The 20,981-nt window shown below is 36.7% G+C and overlaps 2 protein-coding genes across 2 annotated transcripts; one reads left to right on the forward strand and one right to left on the reverse strand.

Annotated features, from left to right (window-relative positions):
* Nucleotides 1-611: 611 nt before the first annotated feature.
* Nucleotides 612-6,433, reverse strand: LOC125179150. Its single transcript, XM_047884425.1, has 4 exons — nt 6,278-6,433; nt 4,469-4,602; nt 2,618-2,681; nt 612-2,225 (listed from the first exon to the last, which is right to left on the reverse strand). Exons 1-4 carry the CDS (start codon nt 6,431-6,433, stop codon nt 1,971-1,973), a joined length of 609 nt encoding a protein of 202 aa, XP_047740381.1. The 3' UTR covers nt 612-1,970.
* An 8,592-nt stretch (nt 6,434-15,025) lies between these two features.
* Nucleotides 15,026-19,375, forward strand: LOC108664573 (glutamate receptor ionotropic, kainate 2-like). Its single transcript, XM_018151186.2, has 5 exons — nt 15,026-15,219; nt 15,596-15,839; nt 16,328-16,489; nt 17,883-17,995; nt 19,369-19,375. Exons 1-5 carry the CDS (start codon nt 15,026-15,028, stop codon nt 19,373-19,375), a joined length of 720 nt encoding a protein of 239 aa, XP_018006675.2.
* The last annotated feature ends 1,606 nt before the right edge of the window (nt 19,376-20,981 follow it).

A 20,981-nucleotide genomic window follows, 5' to 3' on the forward strand; every position in this document is an offset into this window, starting at 1 on the left:
GCGGTTTTGAAGTCGGCGGTTTTGTCATCAACAGTTGTTGATGTTTGTATGTATAAATAATGTATGTATATCTAATAATGTATGTATAAAGTGTGCCAAGAGATTAACCTGGGGCTTATGATAGACGTGCTTTTTGCAAAATAAGTTGCATAGACGTGCTTTTTGCAAAATAAATTGCATAACAATTCTACTATAATACCAACTAAAGTCAAGCATAAATTGGTATTGCGAATAATGCTTGAACACCAACACCTCGTACAACGTCGATCAGTTTTTCATTCAACCAGTTATGCAACCCTGCGATAGCACGCCACCGGCAAGTGGCGGATGGTAGATGATTGTGATTTTAAATTTTCCATAAATTGAATTGTTTCTTCTCTGAAGAATAGTAGAAATAAATGATATCTAGAAAATATAGGCACATAAGTGTGTATTCATTAAGTCGTGATGTAGAAAGTCAGGTTGAATAGCTTATTTTAATTTCCAATGCATGCGTGCTACCGTGTTCAAGTTAAATAAGGCGACGAGCGACCTGAAGCGATCTCTGGTTAGAATCCTGCTATGGTCAAATGGTTCTTAATTAAAGAAAAGGATTAAGAAAAGTTGAAATATAGGGTCGTAAATAGTTTGTCTATATATAAATAATGCCGCGACTTGTAATAAAATGCTAATATAGTGTAATTGTTGCAATAAAACATGCATAATTAAGCCCGGGTAAATATCAACATGATGGGACATGTTCAGAGATTCAGAGAGCTGTGTTAATTGTGATGAGCATTGTAGGAATTTAAATAAATATTATATTTTATACACCAATAAATATTTAATTTTATGCAACAATATACTGCGTTGTTGGTACGCAGCGATTTGTTATAGTGCAGCCCCGTCGTCACCAGCCTGTCGTGTTGACTGTTGACGTAGCCCGTCAATGTGATGTAGATTACGTGGAATTTACACCTCTCGGTAGAGAGAGGTGTAAATTGTGTTTATTTTTTGATGTGCCATGAACCAGCCGATGGTTCAGGGATCAATTAAATTAGATATTACTATCACTAACGTGGAGGGCTTAAATACAAAATAATTTTTTCGATGACCATCAGAAGTTGGGTTGTGATACACGAAGGTAACCCTCATTTGTGATTTGTCCTAGGTTTGGGTTAACTGTTGCCTGTTGCAACTTGAAGTGTTTATATAAGTAGCAGAACCTGCTAATTGTACTTTGACGTGGTGCAGAGTGCTCAACTGCTCATGGCATGTTAAATACATAATACCAGTAACGTGTATGTTTTCTCCATATCATGAGCTTTATAAACTTGAAAGATATGAGGAGTACTCGATATATGTTATTCATGCACACATATCATTTACATTGTGCCTCCAAGACGTGTGATGTATAGCCAACATATTTGTGCCCTTTCTGCATAAGCATCTCAGGCTAATAAATTTTACAGGCTGCCTGCCTCATCATAGTTAAAATTGATTTTGATCCAAACAGAATAATATTCATTTTCAAGTCTCAGAAATAGCGAGACCGCGTTCAAAATTTCAATTGTGGTAAAAAATAATTAAATCCTATTCAGTCACAATGCTCAGTCAAGACCAAGTACACTTATTTTTGAATTTGCTTGATAACAAATTAGAAGATTTTATTTATTTCACGTCCATTTTTTAAACTTTATTTCTCACTGTTATTTTGGATGATGTTAAGTCCTTGTGACTTGAACTGTTGAACTATGACTTGAACTGTTGAACTATGACTTGAACTGTTGAACTATGACTTGAACTGTTAAACTCTGACTTGAACTGTTAAACTATGACTTGAACTGTTGCACTATGACTTGAACTGTTGAACTATTACTTGAACTGTTGTGACTCTTAAGGCGGAGTCCTTGCGAATTCACAACGGGGGTTTCTCAATTTTCTGAGACTGATACTTTACGTTGTGCGTACGTGGGGGACCGTGCGGCTTGTTATCCTTGTCGTACACAAATTTGCGTCAAATTTTGAGCAATATTGCAGCCCGAGTCGTAGAATAATGTCGTTTTTATCCCGCCGATCATCACGCATCTTTCTTTACCCGTCATGAGCGGGTAGTTTGGCGCCCATGGAATACCGGTATTCGGTACGTCAACTCCGGTACTCAGAGTAGCGGCAGTCCCGTTCGCCTTCACCACCATGTCCACGAAGATGAACGAGCCGGACCTTATGGTAAGGATGGCCTCTTCCTGGAATATGTTTATTTACATTTTAAATAATTCTGATCAAGCTAATTTCGCTTATCAGTTTGTTAAATTTACGTTAATCCCTATGCTAAATTTGCTAAGCTAGTAAACATATCACGAAATGCAAACAAGATTTTTGTCCAAGGCTCGGAGATAGTTAATGCATCGTAACTCAATAAAACAGTAACCATAAAAATGTTGTAAAAACTGGTGACTAGACAACTTTAGTTAAATGATGATAAATGAACTAACTACTTTGGAAATACTTTCGAAGTTCCTTCGCTTACAAGATCACTAGTAGAACTTGTAAGGAATGAAAGAGTTATTAATATTTTTATTAATATTAATAATAATAAATGTTTTCTAAATTGAAACTTGAAATAAGTCAAACTCACAGCGGGCGAGATTGTGTGAGGCGGAAGGTCCATGCCCAACTTCAAACACGACTGACGAACACCACTGTCATGTAAAGTAAAAAATCATTACTTAAATATCACACAATAATCATGAAAGCTACTGTACTCTTTCTCCAACGTGACGTATCGTACATTTTTTATACCCAAGTGCCCCCACCCTAAACCATACACCCTTCAACTAATGTGCCGTACACAATTATTAATATACTACCTCAATAATATTCTGCTTCACTTAGTCCTCTCACCCATTAATTTATTTTCTATCGTGAATGTCAAATACCGCCTCATTTTTTAGTGCGTCTTCATGCCGAACATTAATTTCGTCGTACGTACCGTTGTCCAAGAACAATTTCAAAATTTTAGCTAAAACCGTAGGTGCCTTAGATTTAGGGCATATTTCTAAACGAAATTCATACCTTAACAAAGTTTACAGTTTTTATCCGCTTAAAGATATTAATTGATAGGATTCACCTCGTGTCGATCGTCTAATTATTTAAGTTTTTAATCACTTCCGTATAAATTTTTATTTCTACTAATTATGCTTTTATTATTTTTGCAATAGAGGAGAAGGTCTTCAAAGCGTTTAAAGCTAAGATAAAATAAATTTTAGGTATGTTTTTTTTTCTATTTTCACACTTAATTTCAGGCTTCGATAAAACTTTATCTAAACTGCATAACGATATGGAATAATTTTAATATAGATAAAAAAATTTCTCGAATGTAATGAAAAATTAGAATTTCTTGTAATAATTTAAAATGTGTTGAAATCAACGAATATTCTCTGAGCTCTAACCGAATGTGAAAGAAGTTTGGATGCAGTTCAATAGAGTATCACGCCATCGCGTGACACTCTAAGTTTCAGGCGTCATCGCGCTTTGGTACGCCTCAGCAAGACATTATGTTAACGCCCGCTTTTACGAGGTCCGAAATACATTCGCCACATAAGCGAATGGCTTAAAGGCTATACAAGTATAATCTTATACAAGTAAAGTATAAATCTATAGGTCCACCTAGAGAAATTAACATGTGGGCTGAATATCTAATTGATATTCAACAGATAGATCATGATTGCGAAGGTGTATAGCATATAATATCATTTAAAAGCTATGTATCATTATCGACGATATAAGTCTATCGTGTGTACATAAGCGATAACTACATAGATTTTAGAGGTTTCTCCAGCAGGGTATGACCGTTAAAACTATGGTGCTGAGATTAATTCATAATTGATAGGTGCGCGCTTTTCTGGAACTATATAGGGCCAACTTTTCAACGGTAAACCACAATTAAAGGCCCCAGAAGAGCAACGGCAGGCTGTTACTCCATTAGCAGTAATGTTACTCACATGGTGGTGATGTCACTCATTTGACAAAGGTGTGACTCACTTACGGTTATTTTTTACGCACACGTAAGTGGTTCTAGCCAATGGACGCTGCTTTTACTCACTGAACGCTGGTGCTACTCATTTGACAAGGGTCTCACTCACTAGCCGTTATTTTACTCACAGAGCGGTGGTGTTACTCATATGGCATGGCTCTCACTGACTAGCCGTTATTTTACTCACTGAGCGGTGGTGTTACTCATATGACATGGCTCTCACTCACTAGATGTTATTTTACTCACAGAGCGGTGAGGCTACTCATATAACAAGGGTCTCACTCACTAGCCGTTATTTTACTCACAGAGCGCTGGTGCTACTCATACGTAAGGGTCTCACTCACTAGTCGTTATTTTAATCACTGAGCGGTGGTGTTACTCATATAACAAGGGTCTCACTCACTAGCCGCTATTTTACTCACAGAGCGGTGGTGTCACTCATTAGTTACTCACACAGCGGGCATGAGAGACGGCGGTAACTCAAAAATGTGCAAGTCATCCCTGAAACGAACGCGTCGGTAGGCTGCCGCTGTTTTGGTAGCAACAGCGCCGGCAATGGACGAAGAGACCACCAGGCGGCACGGCGGCTGCGGGTAGAAATGCTTGCCTTTAATAAACATATCTAAAATAAAATATAATTAACCAGAACTGTACATTGTATACCTCACGAAAATTTAATTAAGGAGTTATTGCCTGCTATGGATTTTACCACAATTTTTCTTTTCGCTATCGGTCATTAATTGGCCCGACGATGGAAAAACGAACGAACTGTTGAAATGGGGGGGTAAAACGTAATATTATTTCATAAATTGTCTCTGAATTAAGATTTTAATTTATATTTTAAAAAGGTATTATTAAAATTCTGGCTTCTACCAAAAATTAAAAAGAAGAAAAAGGAGAACAATATCTTAAACAACTCACAAAATTGAGCATTGTATTGAGACAATCTGCCAGCTTTGTTTTATAGGAAGATTTGCCGGTTCCTTCGTGTAAGTTATTTTCCATCGTCAAAGTTTATTTTTTTCCCAGTAGGAAAGTTTACAAGTCATGAGGACATACTGAAAATTCTTTTATAAATGCGACTTCTATCTTCCGAGTTTACGACACCTTTTCTTCTTCATAATTTAATTAGGTTCAATTGAAGGTTCAATTCAATTAGGTCACTTCCGACAGTTGATTTAGGACTTGAAACGGTGAGAATGTTAAGCAAGCCGGTTTCTCGATTTACATTTTCAATACTGATATTTGCAGGGAAGCAATAAGAGTTATCATGTGAAAGGATTAAATTAATGATCAAAATTGTCTCTAAGATGTAAGCAAAATATATTTTGTTCCATATTAACTTATAGCTTTAGAATGTTTCTTCATAGTAGTTAATTAGATGCTCCTCAAATAAAAGTTACATTTGAAGCCTCTAATGAATGTCGCACATAAAATGAATTAATAATCATGCTTATATTTTATTTTTCATTCAAGCCCTATACTACTGAAGATGCTTCGACAATCGCAAAATTCGAACCTCTCGGCTCATCTCTATAATAATTTAAATGGGTGACGAATCTCTATAATTATATGAACCGTTTAATTCAACATAAGAATAGAGAACATATCGGTAAAATTGACCACAAACAAAGATCTGATAGTCGCAAAAGTCAGTCATATTGCAATGGTAGCTTCATCTCAAAAAATGTAGAAACTTACTATTTGCGCTTGCTTCGTATCGTTTGAACTTACGGCTTAGACAATTAGAAAACATAATTATTTCCATATGTTCTATGATGCACAGAGCATCCTGGGGTTTGGTTCAAGCTAGGATACGTTGCGCTGACAATCATGGTCACATAGCAAAACGTGCTTCGTCCGCAAAAAATGTAGAACTTTTTACTTGCATTTGCGTCGGATCGTTCAAACTCACTGCTGACGTTGCACTGACAGTCGCGGTTAAGTAGCAAAACGTGCTCCGTCTTCAGAAATGTAAAACTTTTTTACCTGCGCTTGCGCCGTATCGTTTGAACTTACGGCTGACGTTGCGCTGACAGTTGCGGTTAAATAACAATACGTGATTCGTCTTCAGAAATGTAGAACCTTTTTACCTGCGCTTGCGTCGCATCGTTTGAACTTACGGCTGACATTGCGCTGACAATCGCGGTCACATAGCACTACATGCTTCGGGCACTGATATTCCCGGAAGTCTGTCATATTTCAATGTTTGCTTCGTCTTCAAAAAATTTTCTAAGTCTTCAAAAAAATTTTCTAACTCACCACTGAAGAGGCCCAGACGAACCCACCGCAGACGTCACTGACGACGCAGCGCGCGGCGCAGGCTGCCGGGGTCCCTGCACCCTGGGCGTCGATGGTCCACAGCGCGTAAAGTAGCCGCTGGACCAAAGTGAACGTCCCGCTAACTCCGGCCGTCATTATTTCGTTCTACTGAAATTATAAATGTTTTCAGGTATGAACAGACGAAAAGTGAGACCCGTAATGAAATTTATCGTAATCTGACTAAAATAATATTATTATTCCGTGAAATATTTAATTTAACTTGAGCTATTTTCACGGAAACCAGTGCATGAACTAGGAAAAATTCTTTGCTTCAAAATTATAACGCATTGATGAAATGGCGCTTCATCAACAACTCTTTAGCTTGGAGAACTCATAAAACCGAAAGGCGTTTTACTTATAGCGGGTTCTATTTAATTCTAAAAAAATATCATCGCCTATATTTTTGCAATCTTGGCACATGATCATCTCATGTGAAATAAAACAATGTTACTACGAACAAGTAAAGATGCTAGTGCATCGATGAACGTTAGTTTTATGCAGGAGTGAAATCGCAAATCATCGATAGTGCAAAAGATGCGGAGCCGATCCTTAGTAGTTTTGGAAAATATCAAATAATTCTCTCACAACTGTGATACAGCGGGAAAGAAACTATCAAAAACTCCTAATTTGTGCTATTAATTTTGGTTATCACTGTAGCAAATGATTCGTGCTCCGCTGGCCGTTGAAACGGACGCACTGGCAATTGAATGCTGTACGACTGCAAAATATGTTTCCAAGATTCCAACCTCATTCCCACCTGGAATGGAAGCTCTTGGCAACGGGACATCGAGGTTAAAAGTACCTCACATTACACGTCTCAGTGATGGTCACTGTTACTTTACCCTGATGGAACATTCCAAGAAAATTACACTCAAATTGATGCATTAGCAGCTAGCTGTACGTATAGTGGCATTGAACGGGCTGTGATCGAACCAAGTCGTGGCATACATATGTGAGTTAAAATGAAAAATTATTTTTAACGCAAGGTTTGCATGTTATCTTTGAATTCCTAATGAAAATTGCGTCTGGTCGATACATGATCGACAAAATTCATGGTTTCATAGTGAAGAGTTTTTAGAGATTGAAGTGATTTCATCGAACTTTCAGAGTAGATAGACTAAAAATAAACTTCTTCTTATGGTTCCCGAGTCATGTACGTCATGTGACTGGAAAGACCTGCTTATATTAATTACGAAAGTAACACAAAAATTTTACCCACGTTACCGTAATTAATGAAATACATTTGTTTTGTTAATCACACTGTTGGGGTCGATTCAATAAATAAGCAAACAAATTCCGGTTTCCCCAAACTTTTAATAGATAACTATAATAATAAACAAATGACGGATACGAGAATACAAATAAATAAACCGCGAATTTCCTTAGCACTTCTAACTCCGGCCTCAGGTTTCGGAGCCTTTCTGCAAATGCATAAATAAACAAATTACAGACACTAACGATTCAGAATATAATGCATACATGGCGAAAATAAGTAACATATTAATACAAGTAATGATATTCATAGTCACCTATATATAAACCACTGGATATATGTATACATGATAATCACAAGAATAACTAGACAATACTTAGTACCTACACGCACCTCTGTGGTGGGATTCCCATACAATGACGAAATACAAAGCGCATCTAAACGAGGTCACGTCATCAAAGGTGAATCAAAACGCTAAACGATAAATTTCAAGATTCCTATTGCAATCCCTTACAACACTGTTGAATAACTTGTAATGGTATAGCACTGAACACACACAGTTTACAAAACATCTATGAACATCAGAAGCACTATTCTTCTTTGACAAGTCTAGACCTTGAAAATTGCAAAACCCCAAGCCACTACCCGGCACAACGAAGAGACTTAGCGATCCTAACGCGTGTATTATGAAATATATAGCAGTCAACGGAGCGATCTACTTCTTGGCATGAAGATTGGAGAAGCTGGGGTAGTTTGAGGATAGTCAATCTGACTTGAAAGTGTGTCCCTTAAGTTTCTTGAGACCAGTCATTTCAGTCCAAACGCATTTTCGAGTTGAAAGACAACCGGATATTATTTCAGAGAGATTTTTGTGCGAATCTCAGATTGAGTTATGTTATAGATACTCGATCATTGGAAAAACCTAGAATTCATTCCACTCGAAAGAGCAAACAACTTTGAAGCACTATAAGGAACAGCAGGTAAATAACATTCGTTCAAGAATCGAACAAATTCATGAAATACGTTATGAGCCAATCTTGAAAAGGAAAATTAACAAAGTTATTCTCCAAAGGTTTATACTGGGGTGCATTTTATTAACAATGATATACTGAGGTGCTTATTCTTAACAAGGTTATACTGAGGTGCTTATTCTTAACAAGATCACAGAATTTTTAGTCCTTTTCTCTAAAAGAAATCATTCACTTTTTAAAAGAAACTTGCAGTTGTTCGATTGCCTTTCTGTTATGCACAAGCTGCACTGCGCTTGCCGTGCGGCATGACAATGGATGAACTAATGCAATACTATACCGTCTATGCGGCATTATATTCACCAAATTTCACAAATAACATAACAAAATATACGCAAATGATTATAATTCAGAACGAACTTGTTTCGAAACTTAAGTACTATGAGGAACGTCGTGCAATTTGTTCCCTTATTCCCAATTAGTTTGCGGGCATTTCTTTTTTAGGTTCTATTAAGTCACCTCTGCTGTTACCTCGTATATAAATGCTCCGTACTACTCCATAGTTCCCCGATCCACCACGGAGAAAGGCTCTGAAGCCTGATTCGGTTACGCGAACACACTCTTTAAATTTTTGTATTTGAATTTTATTTATTATTATAGTTCTTTTTTACATTTATTATTATGTTTTTAGTTATTCATTTTTATTCGTCGTATCTTCACGATCATCGGTCTAATGCAGTGGTTCCCAAAGTGGGCGATATCGCCCCCCTAGGGGCGAGCAGCACATCATGACTCCCAGCGATGGTTTTTTCACCCAGATCTGTTTTTTTAACCTCTCCTGGGTTTACGTCTCGGACAAATTAACGGCCGGACTCGCGGCCAATCTCACGGCCAATTTCCAATTCAATGTTCAAGTAATGTCTCTCAAACTAATGAACTTAACTTGATGAAACTTGGTACACGTATTCATTAGAACCTAACGGTAATGTTAAGCTCGTGAATTTTTTTTATTAATTTTGCCTTCATTTGTTTTTGCCATAGTTATATGGCAATACGGGCCGAAATTCACAGTACCGGGTAATCAAGAAATTTTTTCCAAACTATTGAGCAGATTCGAACGAAATTTTGAATTTACAGTCCTAACTACCGAACGTTGATGTTTAGCTCATGAAAATTTATTTGATTGTGCCTTTGTTCGCGAGTTTTTTTCTATTTCACCTTCATTCGTGATTTAAACAGCAATACGTGCTTAAATTCGCAGTAATCAAGAAATTACTCCAAAACTACTGAATGGATTTGAACGAAACTTAGTATTTAAATACCTAACCTCAGTAACGGTGATGTTTAGCTTGATACAAATTTTTCGTTTTGCCTTCGTTTGCGAGTTATACGGATATACGTAAACGGCTCTTGGTTAAACCGGCTGGTAGAAAAGCCGGTCGTTCCTCCTATATCTGTATAACTCGCGAACGAAAACAAAATAGAATAATTGTCGCGAGCTAAACATCACCGTTGAGAGGTTAGGTATTTATATAAAGTTTCGTTGAAATCTGTTCAGTAGTTTAAAAGAAATTTCTTGATCGCCGCGAATTTAAGCGGCAAATTATCCGGCGATACGGGCCGAATATAAGGAAGTGTGAAATCAAGAATGACTGTGAAATGAAAAAAAACTCGCAAACGAAGGTAAAATTGGAAATTTTTAGAGCCAAAAAAATCAACGCTTGGTAGTTAGGAATATATATTCAAAATTACATTCAAATCTGTTCAGTGGTTTGGAAGAAATTCTTTGATCACTGCGAATTTCGGCATTTATCGCAATATAACTCACGAATGAAGGTGAAATTTAAAAATTTTTACGAGCTAAAAATCAACGTTAGGTTCTGATGAATATATGTTCCAAGTTTCCTTGAGTTGCGTTAGTTAGTTTGGGAGATATTACTTGATAATTGAATTTGGAGATTGGTCGTGCGACTGGCCACGAGTCCGGCCGTGAATTTGCCCGAGACGTCCTAGGTTTCTAGTGCTGAAACAGTTAAAACAGCTTAAAAACATATTGGTTCACTAAATGGGGTTCTATTTGTGAAATACACATTTGTGTTTAACATTTATCTATTAAAATTGCAGAGTACTAAATTTCAAGAAAGAGGCGTATGTTTTTATATTTGTCTGTGGGGGGCGCTAGAAGTTCACTAGGGAGCCAAAGGGGGCGCCAGCCTGAAAAAGTTTGGGAACCACTGGTCTAATGTCTAAAGTCAATGAAGGCTTTGTTTCTTATTTATTTATTGGAAGGGCCGAAACAATGCATCTACATTATGCACTGTTTTGCAATAAACTAGGGAGTATGACTGGTTACTTTTTTGCAACCTCAATCACTAATCGTTAAAAATTTCTCACCTATGCGACAATTATCAATAATATTATTATTATAGTATGAACACCCATTTCATGCCTAATCACACCAATTATACCCAATTTCTATAAATTATAGAAAAGTGTTATTTCAACGGAACAAATGTCGCTATTCGACATTGAGCACATGATTTTCACCTTATAAATCCGACCAGTTATTTGCCATCACATATTTATTCATTGAACTGTCTTCATTATCGTCATTGACTCGATGCATGAAGTATTCACGAGCTTATGAAAACATAAACAGAGCGCGCAAGTCCAAAATCATTGCCCGACAATTACGTATTAATGAATGTTCACTGAAGTTGGGACGTAGTTCATTAATTTTTAATTCTGTCCTAAATTATGGAGAGTTTCATTTACTTGTTGAATAGTTCGCTGAAACTCATCGTCGGTAGAACGGCCATGTGCTATGACAGCTTCATTACTATATTCTTTACTATAATGGTACAAAAATTGTGATTTTAGACTGATACAATCGCTAGCGCTAAATTTTAAATTAATTGATTTATTTTAAATTGTATTTAACATTTTTAAATTAAATGCAATCACTAGCGCTAAATTTGTAATGGCTGAGTTGAAGACCCACAAAAATACGATATAGACGTGAAAACGAAATTTACTTGGTTGATGATTTCACTTCGCTCTAGCAATTTCGGCGTCAATATTTTGATCGAAATTAAGTTTACATTAAACGGTGAACAAATGGATATCCTCTAAATGGGTTCATTCCTAATAAATGTGGAAAACTTTTTAATATAAAAATTTTCTATTTATCCTGAACTTGCTAATGATTTAAATGGCAGCTTTCCTGACGTCGTTCACTATACTTCGGCCAACAAACCAGAGCTTCAATCCAAAGCTTCTTCGAATTCTGTATTGCTTGGATGCTTACAAGATCGAAAAATACATTCCTCGATTATCATCCGGAAATGTTCTCTGAATTTCGTCGTAGTTTTCTTCAGTGAACCATCCGAATTTTTCAGTTCCTTGCCAATTCTTTGGTAAAGAATAAAAAATAACAAAGTTCCGTTGAATTTGTTTATTGGACTCGCAATTCACCCAGTTCTAGAATACATGTATTCGTAATGGCTTTTCATTTATTGATGGTCAATCTTTAATAAAATTAAAATGGTTTAGTGTGTTAAATCATGATTCTTCATATCCGCCGGAAATTCCAAAAAATATAACTCAGTACTTACTGCAGTGAGTGACAGAGAGCGCATTTTCTCGTCGGCGAAAACGTGAAGTCACGGACGGACGGACGGACAGACAGACAGACGGATATAACGAGCACAATAGAGCCTTTTTTCCATAAATGAGAAAATGCGCTAAAAACAATTGAAGTAGATTACGTTTCAATTGTTTAACATTGATTACGCTCTGCATCACAGTCATATTTAGCCACGCATATCTCATATCTTGACGCATATCTGATACTTGAACTCACAGTACTAGATAAGTCGTGTAATTTGAAGTGGAATAAGATGATGATTGGCCACACGTCCTTAAATGCCTACCCAAATTAATCTTGCAAAGTTTAGTGTTGAGCGTGGCATATCAAAGAAACCCCTCATACATTCTCTTTACTCAAGCCATAAATATAAATAATAAGCCATAAATTCTCTTTACTCTGCTACACAAATATTCTTTGTTCAAGCTATATAATTATCTAACTCTGGCCGTCAGTGTAATGGTACTCCCTTTTGATAAAACTTGTAGCGCGGGAGATAAATGGCACGAAGAGTATTACAAAACGCTTACATATCCAGCGAACACAAGTCAATATCAGTCTGTACGAGGCAAGATGAGGGCGCGGCGACTGGAGACTTCTGTCTGGCTCGTAATATTAGGAGTGTATTTTACCCACGGTGAACTCGGAGTAAATCTACATTTAAATGAGACTCATTCGACTTATTCAGGTATTTTCAAGAACCTGATTACAAGAACATTGATGGGAGAGAATTTAATAATTCTCTATGATACGGAAATCGAACAATATGTTGAAATGGCTGATATTTCAAAATGGGCCGCTGATTCCGTAAAGTCGCTCATTGTAATTTCACTGGACAACTTTCACGATTTGCAAATGAACATCAATAATTACTATGTTCGAGGTTCAACTATGATCGTCCTTCTTCTATATCATCGTGACCCTACGTCCTTCTTTGATGCTGAAGCATCGTCAATGGTTTGGAACCCAGACAACTTCATTCTTCTAGGGGTCGAGGCAGAAGATTTTTCAGCAAGTATATTAACTCACAATTTGCTTCAGCGATCTCTTTCTGTTGTATTGATTGAGCCTGTGGGCGAGGAAAATAAAAATTTCGTGGTTTACCGAATGAAGCATAGAATTCCTGGTAAAATTGCCTCTGAAGTCGAAAAAATACGGCATGGAATTTACACCCCGGAAAAATTCAAAGACAAAGCAGAATTGTTTGGTGAAGTGCATTTGGATATGACTGGTGGAGTAATAGATATAACTTATAGTTGCGATGACAAACCATATGTTTATAACATCCCAGGTGAAACTGAATGCCAAGGGTTTTCTCTTGACCTCTTATCAATTATTGCCAAAAAGCACGGATTCTCCTATAACGTTCAACAGACAACTGATTATCGCTGGGGTTCAAAGGAAAATGGAACTTGGACCGGATTGCCAGGTGAACTCATGTACAAAGGCAAGCACTTGATAATCAACGAGTTTCTTTTAAATGAAGAAATTCACAGCGACTTCGACACAACTTCTCCATACTTTTTCCACGGGGGATTTGCTTTTGTCATTCACAACCCTCCTCCTCTGCCAGAGTGGCTTGGGTTGCTTTACCCCTTCTCGTATCGTGTATGGATACTCTTCATATGCACCACAGTCATTGTTATGGCCTTAAATACGGCCATATTATTCATCATGCATGACGATGAAAGTTCAAATCCTTCATTTTTTTTGGTAAGCAGGCATGATAAGTTCATTTATTAATTTTGGCTCGTGTTAGTTAAAATTAGGTAAGTAGAATTTTTATCCTAATAAATTATTTTGAGATGCGCACGATGTTATTTAAAGTGTTTTTGAGTCTTTTTTTACTCTGACTTTATACATAAGAGTAAATTCATTTCTTATTTGTTCGAGGAAGTATAAAGTATCTTGAAATAGCATTTCCAGCATGTTTATTCGCTGATTAAATTAATCGTCATCATTTAAACATTTTAACTTTACTGTAATTTTCATTACCACAGGCAATTACGATAGTTTACATATTTCAGAATATTTTTCAGAAGTTTTCATAAATAACATTATTTTCAGGAGTATTTCTCGTCCAATTTCAGAATTCGCGACTTGAAGTTCCTGTAATTATTTATATATGTACGTAAAATATCCTCTGGGCATTCAAGTGAACATATGCTCAATCATCACAAAAAAGACTTAAAACCTTTAAAAATGATTTTCCAAACACAAAACTATTCGTCTCCTCGGTACTCATCCTTGATAGAAAATTTCACTGATATTATCAGGACATTTCACTGAAACTTCACTTGGCGGACATTTCATTAATATTATTCAATTTTTCGAGAAAAAAAACTCTTCAAAGATAATCACCAAGTCTCTTCTCGTATCTTCTTTTGCAAGAGAAATAAAATAGGTTGTTATACGTATAATGGAATAACATTGAATTTTCTATTTACTCATACCAAATTTGTTGAAGTGAGTTTGTGGGTGAATGTATATATAGTGATAGGGCAATCTTCGTTCTTTAGGCCAAATATGACCTGCATGTCGCCGATTATTATTGATGTCTCAGAATTCTCGAAGCTTGCATGGCTTTGAACAATTGCAGGGCTTGGTCTCAACCACCAGGCCAACTCGCAGTTTTTGATCAGAAGTGTCACAGGAAACTGTAATCGAACTCGCAACTCACTGCTCCAATCCAGACACTCTGAACTGTAACCACTTGGCCTCATCGCCGGGTATACAACACTTAACATCATGGTTGTTTACCATAGGTTTAGTTTTGCTAGTCCAACGACGTCTGGTTTTTTTTGTCTGATCCAACGACTTTTGTTTCCGTAATTTAATCCAAGTTTTAAAATTTACAGATCATGTCATCAGTTCTTCTAGTGGGCTGCCCTGACACTACACGCAAGACTTGGGTGATGCTGTGGATGTTGTGTTGGCGTTTGATGGCCTTCGTGCTGTCATTGGCCTACACTTCCAACCTTGTGGCCTTCCTCACTGTTCCTGTAACTCGGTCTAAGATCCAGACTGTCGACGAACTTGCTGCTTCTAATTTGAGGTATCAATATATCTCATGCTAGTTAAAGTTCTTTCGTTGTTTTTTATTCACATAATATTCAAACAAGAAATAGATTCATGTGAAAGTGCATTTCTTGTAAAGAATGGTGCAGGCTTACTTTTTATTAATCGTAAACAAAGTTTTCATTTAGCCCAAAGGCGTTGAGGACCATTTATAATAAATTATGAACCATGAGATTTCTGTATCATCCTGAATCAACATAAATCTGAATAGCTGTGAAAAGCAAGTGTTTCGCCACTTTTTTTCTTCTTTCACGGAATGTAATCATACAAGTGCACACGAACTTGAAGTATGTAGAAATATTGTTTACTGACCTATTGCTGATATAGTTTTCGAAACTTCATTTATCACTCAGGGTGTTAATACAAGACTACGGAATCTTCGTACCAGAAGCGCTGCGGATATCCAAAGATCGGTCCCTCAATATTCTGGGCAACAAAATGGACATGTTTCCATTTGAATACAGCATGTTTCCCTTCGAAAATGCCTTTCTCAAAGTCCTTGCAGACACACATGCTCTGCTGGAAACTTACTCATACCTTTACCTTGAACGAAAAAAAGCCAATTTAACCGAGTCCACCTACATCATGAGAGAAACGGTGAGTCAGAGAAATTAAAGTAATATAAAATCAATATTATATTATATAATTTAATATAATCCAGCTCGAGATGCATGGTGAAGCAACGGCGTTTGAATCTCTCACTTCACTAGCGGAAAGGTGATCCCCATTCTATGATATTACATTCTTTCAATAATTTTCTGCGTTACAATAGACATTAGAGCGTGTAAATCCACGTTTTGGCTATTCAATTCAATTTTTTCATGTGCGTCTTAATCGGGTACCTACTTAAAACATGCTATAAGGCTTGGCGCCCAGCATCTATTTCGGCTACATTCCATTCAACTATGAATTTTTCAATTGAAGTTAATACAGTTTATAGTTTGGCAACAGTTCACAGACAGAGTGATCTCTTTGATGACATGACGAATATTTATTGGATGAACGTTGACTATTTGAACATTCATTGCATACAAGTTTAGCTGTTCCCGTGTTAATAAATGTGAACATTTCTCCATGAACACCAGGTGTTCCCTAGTTACAGTTCCTGGATTTTGCCCAAGAACACGCCATACACAACCGTCATTTCTGAGGCTCTCCAGAGGTTCGTCGAGTCGGGCATTGTCGAGAAGCTCTATAAAAAGCATATGGATGTGCTTCACGATCACCAGGCAGTGAACAGCTTGCAGGTAAATATTACATTCAGAAGTTTACAGTAGTGTAAAGTTTAGAAAATTAAGATAACATGATTGCACAGATCCAAAATTAGCTAATCATTCAATAAAATCAGAAAAAGTCACAAGGTTTCGGGGTACAGTTTCAATATGAATTTAAAAAATTAAATACTTGTGCTAATTATGTAGCCGGTCATAGAAAAGAATTTATTCGAAGTCCGATCAATATTCAAGGTTTTTCAAAATTAATTATTGAAAACGTGTCATTGTCAATAATATGTACGGTTTGCTCTTCATAATAAAGCGGGTCCGATATGAATGTCGATTCATGTACCTACTTGAGAAATGTATTTTCTTGAAACGTCTAAAATAACTTACATACAAAATCAAACGTGACTGAGAAACCTTAAGAAACAAGGACTTGTAAACTTTGTTGGTGGCGAACACTTCCAGGGTCGTAAACAAAAATATTTTTATTGCCCAACAATAAAAATTGTGCTATTTCGTAACGCAATAACTGCTACACATAGCTGATATAATACGTAGTACATATATAGCAGGTTGCCCCGACGCTGTCCGGGCTTGATAGTTTCCGCAATTTTGGAATCCTGCTATCCTGAATCCCGTTATTCAGTTAATTTATAATCCCGTTAATAATAATAAAACTTGCGTATTTTAATGAAAAAAATACCTGTAGAAACTTACATTCTATTTGTAATGTGAAAGTCGTGTTGTACACTCGCTTCTGTATGAGGAAAAATAATTTTACGTTATTTAAACTAAATTTGATGTATCAATTTCATAATGAAACTTTAATTAATGTTCTGTTCATTCATATTTTGCCACCCAGAATGTAATTTTAGCTTTTTATAATATCCCGACGCAACAAGTGTTATGGCTACGCGCACAAACATCCCCCAACCCGGACGTTGATTTTAGCTGCTGCTCAACGTGCAGTGAAGAAACTGATAGTTCATAGATTGCACTCTCGATTTATTCATACTAATATAAATTATTTGCCTTATATCGGACATTGTTCGCTAAAAAATTACGCACTAAAACGTTCTGACCGGTGTTTCAATGGCCGGAAGGACTGAATGTAAAAGAAAACATTGTATCGCCGTTTTTTTTTAATTTAACCATGGGAACCCGTACAATATAAAAAATATAACTCAGTACTCACTGCAGTGAGTGAGAGCGCATTTTCTCGTCGACGTAAACGTGAAGTCACGGACGGACAGACGGACATGGCGAGCACAATAGTGCCTTTTTCCATAAATGAGAAAATGCGCTAAAACCCTAAAACTTTTTATGCTCACGGGGCAACCGGCCAATAGAATCCCGGGCAGACCGTTTTTTCACCGTTATTTCTAACCTCGTACATTTACAACCTTTTTATCTCGCTCAGGCGTCGGAGGCTCCGGTGCTGCGATTATCACATCTACAAGGGCCCTTCATGATGCTAGCGATTGGCTTACTGCTTTCGCTCGTTGCTTTCGTTGTCGAAATAGCCCGCGATAGGTACGAGAAAAAAAATAGTGTGATAAACACAAAAAATAAAGTTGTGTCCGGTTGACCTCAAACAACGAAACATACATAATATATGAAAATATAACTCAGTACTCACTGCTGTGAGTGACAGAGAGCGCATTTTCTCGTCGACGAAAACTTGAGGTTACGGACGAACGGACAGACAGACAGACGGACATGGCGAGCACAATAGTGCATTTTTTCCATAAACGAGAAAATGCGCTAATAAATGGTATTTAATGTAAAAATGAGCTTTTTATTGTATAATGTATGTTCAAAATATATGCAGAATATATTGGCTGACCTTAGAGATGTTGTAGTTGAGGGCATCTGATCTCACAGAACGAAACAATTGGAAAAAAACAGTATTCAAACTCTCTATTATAAATGTTTACTGACATGAAAGGTGAACGAAGTGGTGGACTTATTGAAGTTCCCCGTGTAAATTTGTTTTACAGATTGCTGAATAAAAAACAAGGTTATAAGATTGTTCAAGATTACTTGATTGAAAAAACATATTTTCAACTCCTCTAAGATAGTTTTCAAAAGAAAAAATTCGCCTAATAGAGTACGTATCATGATATTTCATCACATTGAATCTGTTTTTTACATTAAACTAATGTGCATCAAATAACAAAACAGTGCGAAAATATCAATCAATAATTGTGCAACTCATTCAAATGCCAAATTCAATGGTACACATTTTTGTTCAAAAATGGAGCAGAATGGTTTAATATAGGAATATATTTTCATGTACTCCTTTATCGAAGCGCGTTTCAAAGGAAAGTAAGCATTTTTCCAATGAATTTTTCTCCCAGTTCACCCTTCATCATCTATCTGCAGTCCAATTATACCTTAAAATCTAGAATTTCTACAATTTCTACGCATGAATTATTATATATCAATATAATAAATAATCAAGCGGTAAGTCATTTCTGCTGTATTAACTACTTTAAGTGGATTTGAAGGTATTCTGAAAGTATCATTTCTTTGAGGTATATTGTGTTAGGTTTGTCTGTTTATATGACTCGCCAGGAGGGTATCTATAATTGTAATTAATATTGTAGTGTACATGTGAATTGGTTCAATAGATATTATTTTCAATGTATCACCATTACGATAATTTTAATCCATGATTATTATTAGGGCAAGATGAATTCATACAAAACGTGATTACTAATTCTCGGGTGGCATGAAAATGACACGGCCGATGTTGATGGTGAATTGTAGGCTATTATGAGTTACGTGGAGTAAAGACTTGTAAGTTTCAAAGAAACTGGGTTTGTTTCCTATTGTTGTTCCTGCAGGTGCTGATGCGCGGAGACTGTTTCGTATCATTGGTGTAAAATGTTGATAAATTTCAGCGGCTAAGAGAATGTGGTTTTCTCCGTATGTGTTCTCCATAATTTTGAAGTGGTATAAATTGTTCAGGCCTGTTCAAAGTGTTTTTGTGAGGCTCTTTATTGCCGTCAATAGAATTAACAGCTCAGGTTGCGTACTTAAACTACATTGATAAAGATGTTTAGTTCATAAAATGCAAATATTTTTATTCGAGGAGGATTGGAAAATTAACTTTCGATTAAATGCTAGCATGCTCGTATTATTTCATTTGGTGTTATATGTGAGTGTATTGTTTATTATCCTTCTGAACTCAGATTAAAGATTTATTTTATTCCCGCACCTGATGTAAGGTTTGTATCAATCACAAAGACTTTTCGACTGGTAGACTTTTCGAAAAACCTCAGATGATATATCTTCATGTCATCTTGTACATGTTTTTTTGCGAGGTAACACCTCGTTCCAAAAATTATTTGTAAACTATGACATTTATTTGAGCTTATCGCATGGGTAAATAAAATTGAAAACATTCTCGGATCGGTCAAGCCGCGGAGAGCTTATGCTCCACAATTAATGATCAACTACAAAAATTTACCCATGTATAATTTAGCATAAACTATGCAGTTGAAGAACATTATGTCGCGGTTTGACTTCGCATCCAATCGTAGAAAATGTTGTTTTTCAATGTAGTTCTATTTCAACTCGCATCATACACCAGTTTAGTTGTTGGGTATTAAGTTGAAGTTCGTTAATTGACAAAGTATCCGTATTCTGCCTTCAAGGCATTTGACAGTGTCCCACATGAGCGGCTGTTGCGTAAATTGAAGTCTTTGGGGATTGAGAGTAAAGTACTCAAATGGATCAGAGATTTTCTAGTAGGGAGGCGACAACGTGTCAGTATTAATGGGTCCAAAAACAGACTAGACGAAGCTATGCAGGAGCATATGTTCAGTCTTAAAATGCCTAGCAAATTACGGACCAGGCAATAAGTCCAGCAGCTATCTCAATCAATCGTCAGCTATGGAAAGATCGGGTTCCAAAGGCCGGATCCCTTGTGAATCAAGTCACGAAAAGTTCAAGAATCGGCAACAGGCCTCTTCAGCGCCGACACTTCTATTCTATTCTATTCTAATAAATAGATAATTTTCCTGGTACGAGCTCTCCGAAATAGAAGAAAAGGATAAATGCGGTTAATCTTGCTTTTCCTATCGGACGCGACGGCATTAACATTGTATTTTAATGACAGTAGCCATACGCAACTTTCCATGAAAATTATTGAAACGAATAGCTTTACTTTTTCGCTATTTATAAACAAAAAACTATGATTTAGTTTTCAATTTGATTAATTACGGGTAACGGGTCATAGCTTCCCACTTCTTCTGTGCCTTTATTCTGGGTGACGAATGAAGTAGCTACACCTGAACATTTGATGACAAACTAATCTCACCCCTGCTACTTTACTTCACCTCCCTTTCAAATATTTTCGGCAGTTCGTTGCCTGACTCCACGACAGCAGCTCCCGGGGCGCCCATTTGACCATGCGCTTTTGCTGCTGTGCTAAGTTCTGTGAAGTGCATATTGTTTGATGCACGGGACGCCGCATTGTTCAGCCTCGGTTAATAACTAAATTTGATGGAGC

The sequence above is a fragment of the Hyalella azteca genome, unplaced genomic scaffold (assembly GCF_000764305.2).
Source record: "Hyalella azteca isolate HAZT.00-mixed unplaced genomic scaffold, Hazt_2.0.2 contig15442, whole genome shotgun sequence".
NCBI classification, from domain to species: Eukaryota; Metazoa; Arthropoda; class Malacostraca; order Amphipoda; family Hyalellidae; genus Hyalella; species Hyalella azteca.

Coding starts and splice junctions, on each gene's coding strand:
- LOC125179150 (XM_047884425.1), bottom strand. CDS start 6,433: ATGACGGCCGGAGTTAGCGGGACGTTCACTTTGGTCCAGCGGCTACTT. Junction 2,682..4,468: donor CCGTCTCTCATGCCCGCTGT/GTGAGTAACTAA, acceptor TTTACATGACAG/TGGTGTTCGTCAGTCGTGTT. Junction 2,226..2,617: donor CTCACACAATCTCGCCCGCT/GTGAGTTTGACT, acceptor AACATATTCCAG/GAAGAGGCCATCCTTACCAT.
- LOC108664573 (XM_018151186.2), top strand. CDS start 15,026: ATGTCATCAGTTCTTCTAGTGGGCTGCCCTGACACTACACGCAAGACT. Junction 15,220..15,595: donor CTTGCTGCTTCTAATTTGAG/GTATCAATATAT, acceptor TTTATCACTCAG/GGTGTTAATACAAGACTACG. Junction 16,490..17,882: donor AGGCAGTGAACAGCTTGCAG/GTAAATATTACA, acceptor TATCTCGCTCAG/GCGTCGGAGGCTCCGGTGCT.